General features: G+C 42.7%; 1 protein-coding gene across 2 annotated transcripts in view; it reads left to right on the plus strand.

Moving 5' to 3' along the window:
• Positions 1-10,870, plus strand: part of fn1b (fibronectin 1b) — a 40,722-nt gene extending 29,852 nt beyond the window's left edge. For both annotated transcript variants that reach the window (XM_037690223.1, XM_037690216.1), the window contains 18 exons: positions 951-1,067; positions 1,293-1,451; positions 1,998-2,153; positions 2,248-2,364; positions 2,461-2,730; positions 3,714-3,901; positions 3,989-4,076; positions 4,171-4,350; positions 4,439-4,528; positions 5,963-6,151; positions 6,700-6,789; positions 7,061-7,476; positions 7,558-7,696; positions 8,931-9,092; positions 9,172-9,297; positions 9,379-9,485; positions 10,172-10,264; positions 10,346-10,870. In XM_037690223.1, the coding sequence (XP_037546151.1) occupies positions 951-1,067; positions 1,293-1,451; positions 1,998-2,153; positions 2,248-2,364; positions 2,461-2,730; positions 3,714-3,901; positions 3,989-4,076; positions 4,171-4,350; positions 4,439-4,528; positions 5,963-6,151; positions 6,700-6,789; positions 7,061-7,476; positions 7,558-7,696; positions 8,931-9,092; positions 9,172-9,297; positions 9,379-9,485; positions 10,172-10,264; positions 10,346-10,423 (2,765 nt within the window). In that variant the 3' untranslated portion in view covers positions 10,424-10,870. The remainder of the gene's footprint in view (positions 1-950; positions 1,068-1,292; positions 1,452-1,997; positions 2,154-2,247; positions 2,365-2,460; positions 2,731-3,713; positions 3,902-3,988; positions 4,077-4,170; positions 4,351-4,438; positions 4,529-5,962; positions 6,152-6,699; positions 6,790-7,060; positions 7,477-7,557; positions 7,697-8,930; positions 9,093-9,171; positions 9,298-9,378; positions 9,486-10,171; positions 10,265-10,345) is intronic.
• Positions 10,871-12,059: the final 1,189 nt, after the last annotated feature.

Here is a 12,059-nt window from a genome sequence, read left to right on the forward strand (position 1 = left end):
CACAAATGTTTTCCTTATAGAAGTACGAGGTGTCCAATTCCTTCAAAAACTTTGTCCTTTTTGAAATTGACTATAGTACAGTTACTTTTAGCGTCTATATCTTCTTGTGATAACTTTGGCTTTTGTCTAATCTTTTGCTACTTTAGCCTTTTTCTTTTTTTAGTCGGTGGTGAGCACGGCTAACCAAAAAGTTAGCATTGCTAATCCATATTCCACTAACTAAAAAAAAATAGTTGAAGCTTACGCGAAACAGGTTAAAAAAATTAGCTGAAGTGAAAGCTAAATCGCTAATCGCTAAGACGACTGTCGCCCAGTCTGCGTCACACGTCTTCCGTCTCTTTCCAGTTGAAGCTGCGTTGATCAATCGCGTCTCGTCACGTGCACACATAGTAAGCGGGATGCCGAGACACGCCCACACCACACAAGAATTGTGAATTTTGTTAGACTTAAAAGTTGGTGAAATCTAATTCAGCAGAAGCTAATTCATCAAATGAAAATGCTAATTTTATTAAAAAAAATAAAAAAAGTTCTGTTTTAGCTGTTAGCAGATTAGCTGAACATTTAGATAGATTTTTGCTGTATTACTTTGAACCTTTAATGCTGTACCATCAGTTAGGCTTAGCTACTCTTAGTTATCCTTTTTTTTTTACTTTTAACTATCTTTTAAATACTTAAAGCTAAGTTTGTGTTCATAGCTAGGCTTTTGGTACTTTTAGTCAACCTTTTGCTACATTTGGCTTCTAGTTAACTTTGTGATACTTTAAGCCTTTGGCTTTAGCTGGAGTTGATAGTTTTTAGATAGCCTTTTGCTCATTTTAGCTAGCGCTGTGCTTTTACTATTAACAACTCAGTTTCAGCTTCTTTAACTAAAGTTAGCAGTTTTCACAGTAAACATCAATTTGTTATTTAAACTTTTGTAATAAAAACTTCTTTAATTCCTTCGTGTGCAGTCTCTGATGCTCCCACTGACCTGGAAGTGACATCATCCACCCCCACCACCATCAACATCCGCTGGGACGCCCCCTCTGTTGACGTCAGGAACTACAGGATCACCTACAGAGGATCAGGTGTGTTCTTTATCGTCATTCACATCACACAGCTGGAACGAAATTGTGTACTCAAGGTCCCAGTTACGCCCAAACATAGCAAAAATATAAAGTATAAAAAAGAAACAAGGATCTAATACGCTAAACACTAAAAATATAAAATAATACGGTGTATTAAACAGCAGAACTAACATGAGTCTGGATCTGTAAAATGGATTGATTCACAGATATTTATTTGTGTTTTAGGTGGAGAATCTCAGGAGATTTTAATCCCAGGTACCCAGACCTCGGCCACCATCACCGGGCTGCAGCCTGGTACTGACTACACCATCACGGTCTACGCCATCACAGCCCGAGGAGACAGTCCGGCCTCCGACAGACCCGTCTACATAACACACAGAACTGGTACGTCAAAAACAAACAAGAAGTCTTAATTGTTTGATAAATTTATAGATTATTTTTCCTACATACGTCTTCATGCATTTAGCGTAACTTACAGTAGGCGTCCCTACATGGAGGACCACGGTCCAGATATGGATCCCAGTAAATTGCCATGTAGACCCAGATTGGTTGGTAAATTTAAAAAGGACATAATGTTTTTACTTTCACTTATTCACAGTGATTTTAGGTTGAGGTCTTTATTACACGGATCCTGATTGTTTGGTACATTTGTTTGAAAATGGTCTCTTTACCTGCGCACCTTATTATTGCATCTTCAGTCATTTTGGGAGTGGGTTCAGATCGGTTGATAACATTTCAGAGAATTTAGTTTTTTTTTTTTTTTGCACAACTTTTTATTACATTTATGGTAATTAAATCTAAGAGGCACTGCATTATAGTTTATTTCTGTGTGTAAATAATGTGTATGTGTTGGACTTTTGCTTGAGGTGCACTTCCTTGAATGTATATTGAAGTCCACGGATCTAAACGTTGTTATTTATGCATTTTTAGACACCGAGGCCCCGACTGACATGAAAGTCACCGACGTGAGTGATAACGCCATCACGGTGCGCTGGTCTCCGGCTCAGGGACCGATCAAAGGCTACAGGGTCACGAGTGTCCCCAAAAATGGTCTGGGACCTTCGTACTCGGAGGTGGTGGCCCCCGGTAAGACAGGCTGGACTTTGAATCTGACATTTTAATTATTTTTTTTAATTAAAAACATCTTCTCATTGGTCTTTGTCGTGCTTGACTGTTGCAGATCGGACTGAGATGACGTTCACTGGTCTGATGCCCACCGTGGAGTACGTTGTGAGCGTTTATGCTCTGGGCAGCAGTGGACAACCGTCGTCTCCTGTGGTGGAGAACGCAGTCACTGGTTAGTTTGGTCAAAGACGATTGAAAAAACACTGTGAAAGACTTGTAGCTGATGCCAGGAGTGTCCGACATGTTTATCTTTCTTCTGTTTCTGCAGCGATGGACCATCCGAAGGATCTGAGCTTCACCGACATCGACGCCACCTCCATGCGCATCACGTGGGACAGTCCAGATGGGACGGTGACATCATACCGCATCCTTTACTCCAGCCCAGAGGAGGGCGAGCGAGAACTGCGTCCAGCGCCCCGACGTGACCAGGACAGCGCGGTGCTGAAAAACCTCCGGCCCGGGACCGAGTACACCGTGAAAGTCTACGCCTTTAACGGCCAAACGGCCAGCTCGCCATTAGTGGGGACCCAGGCCACCGGTACAGCCGCACAGAAAACAGCATCACATATTAACGTCCGATTGTCGTGTGAGCGCTGAGGCAGCGTTCACACCCGCTTCCTGTTTTTAGTTTCTTACGTAGGTTTTTGTTGCAGTTTAAATATTTCCTCACACTTTGAAATATTTTTACTGTTCGAAGATCAAAATGTTCGGCTTGATAAGCATCAGTGTTGGGACTTTGAGTATTTGACCTTTTTTTATACTTTTTTAATTATTTAACTTGAAATATTTTCACCATAGAAAAACATTTAAATTTATTCAGTTCCTTCAAAAATATTGTTCTGTTTGAAACCTGCCTCAGAAAGTTATTTTTGTTTTGCTCCTTTTATGCTTCTTTTAGCCTGTAGCTATTTTTGCTCAGTTTAGCTTTTAAGCTACTGCGTTGCTACCTTTTAGCCACACGTTTATTAGTTTTAACTTTTAGCTTGTGTCTCACTACATTTAGCTTTCAGCTGTAGATTTTCTTATTAGCCTTTTTCTTAACAATATTTTTAGCTTTAGATGTTGTTTTGCTACATTTAGTTTTGAACGACTGTTTTGCTCATTTTATCTTTAATCGGTGTTATTACATCAAAAAAAGCTTCAGCCAATGGTCTTGACACATTTAAACTGCAGTTTTGCTATTTTGCTAATGTAAACCTTTAGCTAATCTTGATAAGTTTAACTTCTAATTATAGTTTTACTATTTTGACTATTACTGGTATCTACAGTCTTGCTACATTTAGCTTTTAGCTACAGTCTTGAAACATTTAGTTTTTAGTTTCGATTCAGCTAATTGGAGCTTTCAGCTATAATTTTCTAAGTTTAGATTTTAGCTATGGTCTTGATACTTTTAGCATTTACCTCTAATGTTGCTTAGTGGAGATTTTAGCCACTTTTTTGCAGCTTTTAACTTTTAACTATTGTTTTGCTAGTTTTGACACGTTCTGTAGTTTTGTTTTGACATCGGTCCTTCCGTTCCAGTCATCCCTGCCCCCACCAACATGGTGGTCTCAGAAGTTGGCCCGTCTGTCTTCACGGTCTCGTGGCGAGCGCCGAGCGCACGCCTGACAGGATACCGAGTGGTCGTTACGCCCAAAAACATCAACAGCCCCCACAGAGAGATGAACATTGCTCCGGGCACCACCCGTGTCGTCGTACCGGGGCTCATGGTAAACACCGTTCCTCTTCTTCTGTGAATATTTACAAGATTAAATTAATAATCTGTAAATAATTCTGTGTGTTTCTGCGGACCGTAGGTGGCAACAACATATGAGATCCAGGTGTACGCCCTGAAGAACTCCGTCACCAGCAGACCTCTGGAAGGAGAGGCGACCACACTGGAAGGTAACCTGTGGCTACGACTCGGTCCGTTTTCCTGACAGAGCTGCGCCTCGGTGTGGTAGTAGCTGAGAGTCGATACATTTTGTGCTCAACGTAGATGTGAGTCCTCCACGGCGCGTTCGCATCTCTGACGTGAAGGACACCGCCTTCACTCTCACCTGGAGATCCAAATTAGAACCCATCACCGGTTACCTGATCGAAGCCACGCCCATGAGCGGCTCGCGGTCCCCCGTCAGCAAGACCATCCCAGGAGATAAGACGACCTACACTTTCACAGGTAGACGTCCCTTTTCTGCTAAACAAAAGGTGAAAATCGTTTGAAGTTCTCTTTTCTGGAGTTAGTTGCTTCACGGTTTGTTTTCCAGGCCTGCAGCCGGGCACCACCTACTCCGTCAGCCTGTACACGCTGAGCGGAAACACCAAGAGCGCTCCGTTTACTCTCAGGGTCGACACAGGTACAGAACGAGCCTTTAGCTGTCGTCAACCCTTGTCTTGTCTTTTAGGGAAAAATCAGCCACGTTTAGTTTTGTTGTGTCCTTCTACTTTTAAAATGTTGTCCGAATTTTATTTAAATTGCTCTCATAACCTCACGGTAACTTTACTACACTCTCGTGTTCCTGAGGGGAGAATATCAACCAAACATCTTTTAACTCAGTAAGGTTTTTTTTGTACCTGTATCCCTACACTTGACATTAGACGTCTAGATGTCGCTCTGCTCTTAGATGAGAGCGTCAGTAAAAATCTAACAAGACGGAGTTCAGCTCACCCCAGAACAGGTACGTCTGTCCCGTCCAGAGTCGAGTCCCACCTCCCGTCTTCTCCGAGCAAAAACTCACGTGTAACGTGCACCAGTAAATATTTCGTACTGAAAAGCTGCTTCGCATGCATGCAGGCTGCAGAATCAGACGTTCCACGATGACGGCGGCTGACTGTTGTTGAAAAGCAGTTTAGAAACTAACGTTTCTACCACGGGAAAAGTTTTACACAATTTAATAATAATAATAGTTAAATAATAATAAAAAAAACTTGGAAAAAAACCTCCCTGTCTGGTGAGCAGGAGACGACAGCAAGTTTGACTGAGAACGAAGCCTCAGTTTCAAATACTGGATCTGAAGGGTCCGGTCTTTTGGAGGGTCTTTACAAAAGTCTGGACAGGAATTAAACAAAAAAAAAAAAAGTTATAAAAAAAAAAACGGCACACGTATTTTGGATGTATAAATATAAAATAAATGTTTGGCAATTAAAAAAAAATCAACAGAAATGTGGAGTTTTTTTTTTAAAACAAAAGACCCCTAAAGAGGTCAAATAAAAATAAATGATTTAAATTTGATTTTATTTCAGGCTGAGGTAACTCTAAAAGACTCACTAGTTTATTGTGTAAAGAAATATTAAAAATGAGTCTTTTTAAGCAGTTAAACAACGTGAAGGAACATGAATGGTCATAACGTTAAAGGGCAGTCTGGTTCTCCGTCCGTCGTAGCGCACGGAGTCTTGGAACACCCACTTCCTGTCTCTGGATTGAACCAATCACGTAACGAGCGATTCAAGACGATATCCTTGAAGTACAGTAACCACAGCCAGCAAACTGTTAGGGACCACTCTGCCAAGTATGAAAAAATATACATGGACAGAGTTATGAGGAAGGCAAACAAGATGATAGAAAACACACATCCCATGAGATCCTCATTTGAGTCGCTTCATTCAGGACAAAACTTTATTTCATACCACAAGCAATTAAATTATAAAAGGTATCATGAATTACTGAGCTCAAACTTCTTTACTGTAATAACAGATGTTAATGTCACGTTTGTAGATTTACTGCTGACAATGCTGCAAACCAATTTCCCTACTGGGACCAATAAAGCTATCGATCTATATATTCTTTCTAGCGAGACCTGTGGTCCAGGCTCCCACCAACCTCCAGTTCACCTCTCTGACGCCCACCTCCATCTCCTTCACCTGGCAGCCCCCTGCCACACACATCACAGGATATTACATCACCTACGAGGAGTCTGGAAGAGACCCCCAGGAGCTGACCCCCCGACCCCACGCCGGACAAAACTACGCCACCATAACGGGTACGAACGTTTTTCCATGAGTGAAAGAAATCCGTCGTGTCTGGAGTTACAGATCTGGACTGACACGTCCCCAGACCAGTTTGAGAGATTAAACGGGACTAACGGTTCTGGACAAAGTGTGGAGACATGTTGGCTTTAAATTGTTTATTTCCTGCTTTATTTGTTGTTGTTGTTTGTCTCTTGTTTACGTTAAGAACACACACACCTGAGGGGATTGTACCATGAACCCACGTTGCTAAATATCAACAGAACGTACATATTTTAATTTTCTCACATTTACGGTAAAGTGGTGCCGCTTTTCCGTCCTTGAAAGTTCCTGAAACGGTGGAACCTTCATGTGAAGTCTGATCTGGACGCAGACTTGGTGGTAAATTTAACATTTCTTTTAAACGGTAAATATGTTTAATCTGCACAACTTTTCTATAATGGATGTTTAGGTAAAAGGTTAGAAGCGCAGCCCTTTTTGTAGACGTTACTGGACTTTAACAGAAAAAAACAAAGTCTTTACGCAGTTGAATTGAAGAGACGCGCTCTGTGCTCACACGCAGGTCTGAGACCAGCCACAGAGTACGTCGTCAAAATCATCGCCATCCAAAACACGCAGAGGAGCACGCCTCTGGTGGGCCGCGTCAGGACCCGTAAGTATTCAAAGGACTAAAGAAAACTGCTGGATCAGTTGTAAATGTGTGAAATGAAAGCTTTTGTTTGCTCGGATGCATTATTTTGCTGTTGGGGGGCTTCAGTCCACCAGCGTTCGGCTGCTAAACCCTCCCTTTTCATTTTGAATGGACGTCATTCAAAATATTCAGCGTTTGTTGGAACATCTGACGACACTTTAACTGTTGCCTCCATCGGCTGACATGCGCCTCGTCTAACCTGCTTGCTTCCCTAACCGTCTCTCCCGCCCAGAGCCAGACTCCTTGCTTCCCCTGCCTCTGCCCCAGCCCCACCGCCCCGGAGGGGACAAGCTGGACGTGCCTGAAACGGACTTGGACAACAGAGTCCACATAGCGGGCTCTAACCAGGACGGGGACGGCGGCCATGGCCAGCATGTGGAGTACACGGAGTACAACAACGGAGGCAACGCGCAGACTCCTTATGACCAAGTCCGTGAGCCCCTGGTCTTTGTCCCCCTCCCTGATGCAGAAGGCCGCAGACTCCCCATTCTGAAGCTTCGGGTGCCCGTTGGATCCGTTTTTAACAAGACAGGAGTTCCTCTGGAGGCCCAGACTCAAACCAGCGTCTCCTGGAAGCCTTACACTCAGAGCAACGCCTACGAGTTGTCCTGCCACCCTCTGACACACGGCAACGAGAAGATGTTCCAGGTAAGAGCCGAAGCTTTCAGACACGTCAACGAGCCAATGAACCCCAGAACTCATTTCATGTCAAATCGTTGCATTCTGCAGGTCCGCCTGCCGGGCACGGCCACCACCGCCACCCTGATCGGACTCACCCCCGGAGCAGACTATAACGTGATCGTAGAGGCCATACTGGGAGCGCTCAAACACAAGATTCTGGAGCAGGTCGTCACGGCTGGAAACGCAAGTAAGCTTCGTACGGAACCGCCACGAAGCATGAAATGTGAACAATATCACAAGGAAGCACGAGTGAACCTCGAACTTAAACACTAACGTCGCACAGAAACATGATCCTCGTACAAAGAGAGGAAAACCATGGACAGGAACAACTGCGGCTGAAGAAGTTCTCACAGCTGCGGTTTGTTGCGGTTGATTAGCAGCGACCGCCATCTTGAGTTGACATAAAACAGTTGTAGACGTTCATCCAATGATGAGTATTAAAGTTGACCCACTGGTTCATGAGATTTTCTACTAACAAATGCACACACCGTAATTTCCAGACTACTGAGCGCACCTGAACATGAGCTGCGCCCACTAAATAAAAAATAATTAATTAAAAATTTATACACGTATAGACTGCGCTTGTCTACGAGCCGTGGATGTTCACGTTGTAACATGAGATATTTAGATTTTTAAACTTTTAATTAAATGCGTACCGTAACAAATATGTACAGTAAATGATTTTTTCTGAACCGTGCCTGTAACAAAGCTGGTTTAAAAAAAAAAAAACATAAAGTAGCTACTTCCTACCAGGAAGTCATTGATCACTACCTTCATCTTCATCACGCAGCAGCCTTTCAAACCCAGCGGTGATGGAGGATTTACCGTGGTCAGGATCCACCCGCAGACTCGAGCAAAACTTGCACTTCGCATGCGACCGGTTTTTGGTAAACAATTTCTCGCCACCAATAATCCAAGCCTCCCACCGAGCTCAGAGTGCCACATTAATGGACGATTCACGAGTGGCCGCTTTCCTCCCCTCCCCCCGGGTAAAGAACAGGGAGTGGGGGTGGGACAAACCCCCCACTCTCTGTTCTCCCCTCCCCCATGACCAGTTCAGTAATTTCATTGGTCAGATCATTTTTTAACCTTTGTTTTATACAGATAGTCTATTTGAGTCACCAGGACCCCCCCCCCCCCCCCCCCAAAAAAAAGGGAGACATGTATTGGGCAGCTATGTGAGCACCCGGGGGTGACGGGGTTAAATGTTTTGGCGGCATGAAGCTCGTTAGCCCATCAAAAAAAAAAAACACATTGCTGCAGCTTTGTAAACACCGCTGTTCAAAACGTGTGAAAGAAGTAGCAGCTTATAGTCCAGAAATTACGGTAGTTACATAATTACGTCTTTCATGGCTGTGGGAAATTTAAAGTCTGATTCTTTTTTTTTAAAATTTAGTTCAATTTATCCTCCCTCCTTTCAGTCTCTGATGTCGCTCCGCCCAGTAAGGACATGTGTTTCGACGCCTTCACTGCGACCTACCACGAGGTGGGAGGTGAATGGGAGCGCCTGTCGGAGACGGGCTTCAAGCTGTGGTGCACGTGTTTAGGCCTGGGCAGCGGCCACTTCAGATGTGACTCATCCAGTACGTTTGCCAGATCCTTGCATCAACACCTTCATCTCTGATTATACTTCACGTGAGTGATGTAATGTTTCGTCACCAGAGTGGTGTCATGACAACGGCGTCAACTACCGCATCGGAGAGCGGTGGGACCGCCGCGCTGAAAACGGACACCTGATGAGCTGCACCTGTTTGGGGAACGGCAAAGGAGAGTTCAAGTGTGACCCACGTAAGACCTCTTTCGAAACAGAAAGTCTGGTGAAGTTTAGGGGCTACGTGTGAATTTTAACACGCGTGTTTATTTACGCAGATGAGTCCGTGTGTTACGATGAAGGCCAAACCCACAAGGCAGGCAGTCAGTGGCAGAAGGAGTACATGGGTGCCATCTGCTCCTGCACCTGCTTTGGAGGGCAACAGGTGAGACAGGCCCCTAAAGTCGAGATTGAAATTAAGATTAGATCTCTAAAGAGGGGTTCTATGAAAAGGTTATGAACAATTAATATCTTACATGTTGTAGATAGCTTTGTGATGGACCTAATATGGGAAAAATAATCAGACTGAATTAACTCGATTTCAACTCTTACAAGAGAAAAATATTAACCACCTTATTTAACTGCTTAAAAATAATATTTTAACAATAAACTAGTCTTTTAGGGCTATCAGCCTGAAACATAAATGACTGAATTTTTAACTCTTAAGTGTCTTTTTGTTTAAACAAATCACAATTCAGTTGTATTTTTTTAATCAACAAAATAATTTTTACAATTTTAGAAAAAATGGCATTTTCCCCCCAATTAGTACGCCCAAATGGATGTGAACGTGTACTGGTCCGTTGGAAAGTTGTCTTGTATGAAACTGGTCTGTGATGTAAATGGTTGGTGGCCACTGGTGTTCAAAGTAAAAAAATAAAAACCAGTTCAAAATGTTCAGTCGGTCACCCACCTGCCGTTAGCATCAACACTTTCAGATTGTTCGCCATCTACAACAGGTAAGATATTAACTGTTCATAACCTCGCCACAGAACCCACCTGTAAAAAGATCTTTTAGTCTGTATTAAGTTTAAATGGAGTCTTCTTCAGAGTATGTCGGTTTTGTCCCATCAGGGATGGCGATGCGATAACTGCCATAGACCCGGTTCTGATGTGGATCCCAGTTTCCTGCAGCCCATCAGATACGCAGACAACACGCTGAGAAAAGTGAGCGCGACCTCTTAACGGATTTATTGTTCTGGAGCGCAGATTACCCAGACTGACCTCTGATCACGTTCTTTTTTTCAGAACGTCAACTGCCCCATCGAGTGCCTCCGACCCGGCCTGCTGGCCGACAGCGCCGCTCCCCAAACTCCTCACAAATAACGGGTCGGCTTCCTCGCCGCCCCGTCGCTGCACTGTCTCACCTTACAGAAGCCACGCCGTCTGTGGGAGCAGAACGCCGCTCTCGCTTCCTTCCCGACCCGTTTTAGTTCACCGGCCTGTTTCATCTGCCTCGATGGTTTCTCTCGACCAGTCTGCCCACTGTTGCAACATCGGACCCTGAAATGATGGTACGCCCGATCCGTTACGGATTATTTGCATCGACTCGTTTTGAAAATGTCAAAAATTCAGCAGTGTTGAAGAACGTCACTTTGTTCTTGTTTCTGTTCTGTAGCCGTCCGGCTGAAGCGTTTCATCTTTGTAGTAATTTATCCTTTAATCTGGGTTTATGAATGTCCGAGTCAGGATGTGAGAAAGTTGTATTTTTGTACGTCGTCGTTTAAACAAGTCCCTTATTTTAATAAAGCTGGAGAGATCCTGAATTTCAAACATTGTGTTTGTTTTAATTTCTTTTTTCAAGTCTGTTGACGCTTTTCATTTTCCAACTTTAAAACAAAATCTAAAGGCAAGAAGAAATAATTTTATGTAACTTAAAAAAAAGTTTTTGGTCATTTCCTGTTTTTCCATCTTATATCGGTCAAAAGTAAATGTTCCCTAATTATGCTCATTCTGATGAATCTGCTCATTTAATTATTTGTATTTTAAGTATTTCTAAAAACATGTAATTCAATAAGAAAAGCTTTAATTAATTGGTTCCTAACTAAAACTAACAATATATTGTTATTTATTAAATGGAGATCACTGATCTTTTTTACACGGGAGGCCTGAGCAGTAGAGGAATGACCCGGACAAGCAATGACCTCATTTTCACTTTGACCTTGATTTGTGACCTTGGAGCAGAGGTGAAGACATGACAGTTTAGTGACGATGCACGTGTGTAGAATGTTTTGTGAAATTATCCTGAGCAGATCAGAAGTTATGGGCCACACGAGAGAAAGTTTACGGCCTTTGACAGGCGTAAAAAAAATATGGGAAAGTTTACACTTTTTTTGTATTTCTTAGTTAAAATTTTAAAGAATTTATCTTTAAAATGTTTTGAAAAACAAAAATGCAGTTTGATTAAAACTATGTAAAGAATAACTGACTTAAAGGAACTGCCAAAAAAGAAAAGAAAAAATTAAACTTAACTAAAGAAATGTCATTTCCTGTGAAAATGCCACGCGAATGCTTATTGCTGAATTTTGCTGAAAACAGCTGGAGAGGTTTCATCACCAAACTGTTTATGTGAGCCGACATTTGCAAAACGCAGGAAAAACAGAAAAGTGTAGAAAAAGCTGAAACGGTGAAACCTAAACACTGAACAGCTGAAACCTACAAAAACGCTGAAATGAGAAAAAAAGCTGAAAGAATTTTTAAAAGTACTGTAGCTGAAAATGCTTTAAAAAAAGATGCAGCTGAAATTAACAAAGAGCAAAAAGAGCATTAAAAACTTGAAAGCTGCGGTAACTTGGTGGTATCGTGGTCTTGTAATTCTGAGGCTGCAGGTTCAAGCCCAGTTTGCATCAGGAAGGGCATCCAGTCACCAAACCCTTCAGGGGAGTTTGCTTACTGTGGCAAGAGCAGCCGAAAGAAACTTACAAAAGGTAAAATTTTGCTAAAATATAAAAAAAGGCTAAAA

This window comes from Nematolebias whitei, chromosome 2 (assembly GCF_014905685.2).
Source record: "Nematolebias whitei isolate Nwh7 chromosome 2, NemWhi1, whole genome shotgun sequence".
NCBI lineage: Eukaryota > Metazoa > Chordata > Actinopteri > Cyprinodontiformes > Rivulidae > Nematolebias > Nematolebias whitei.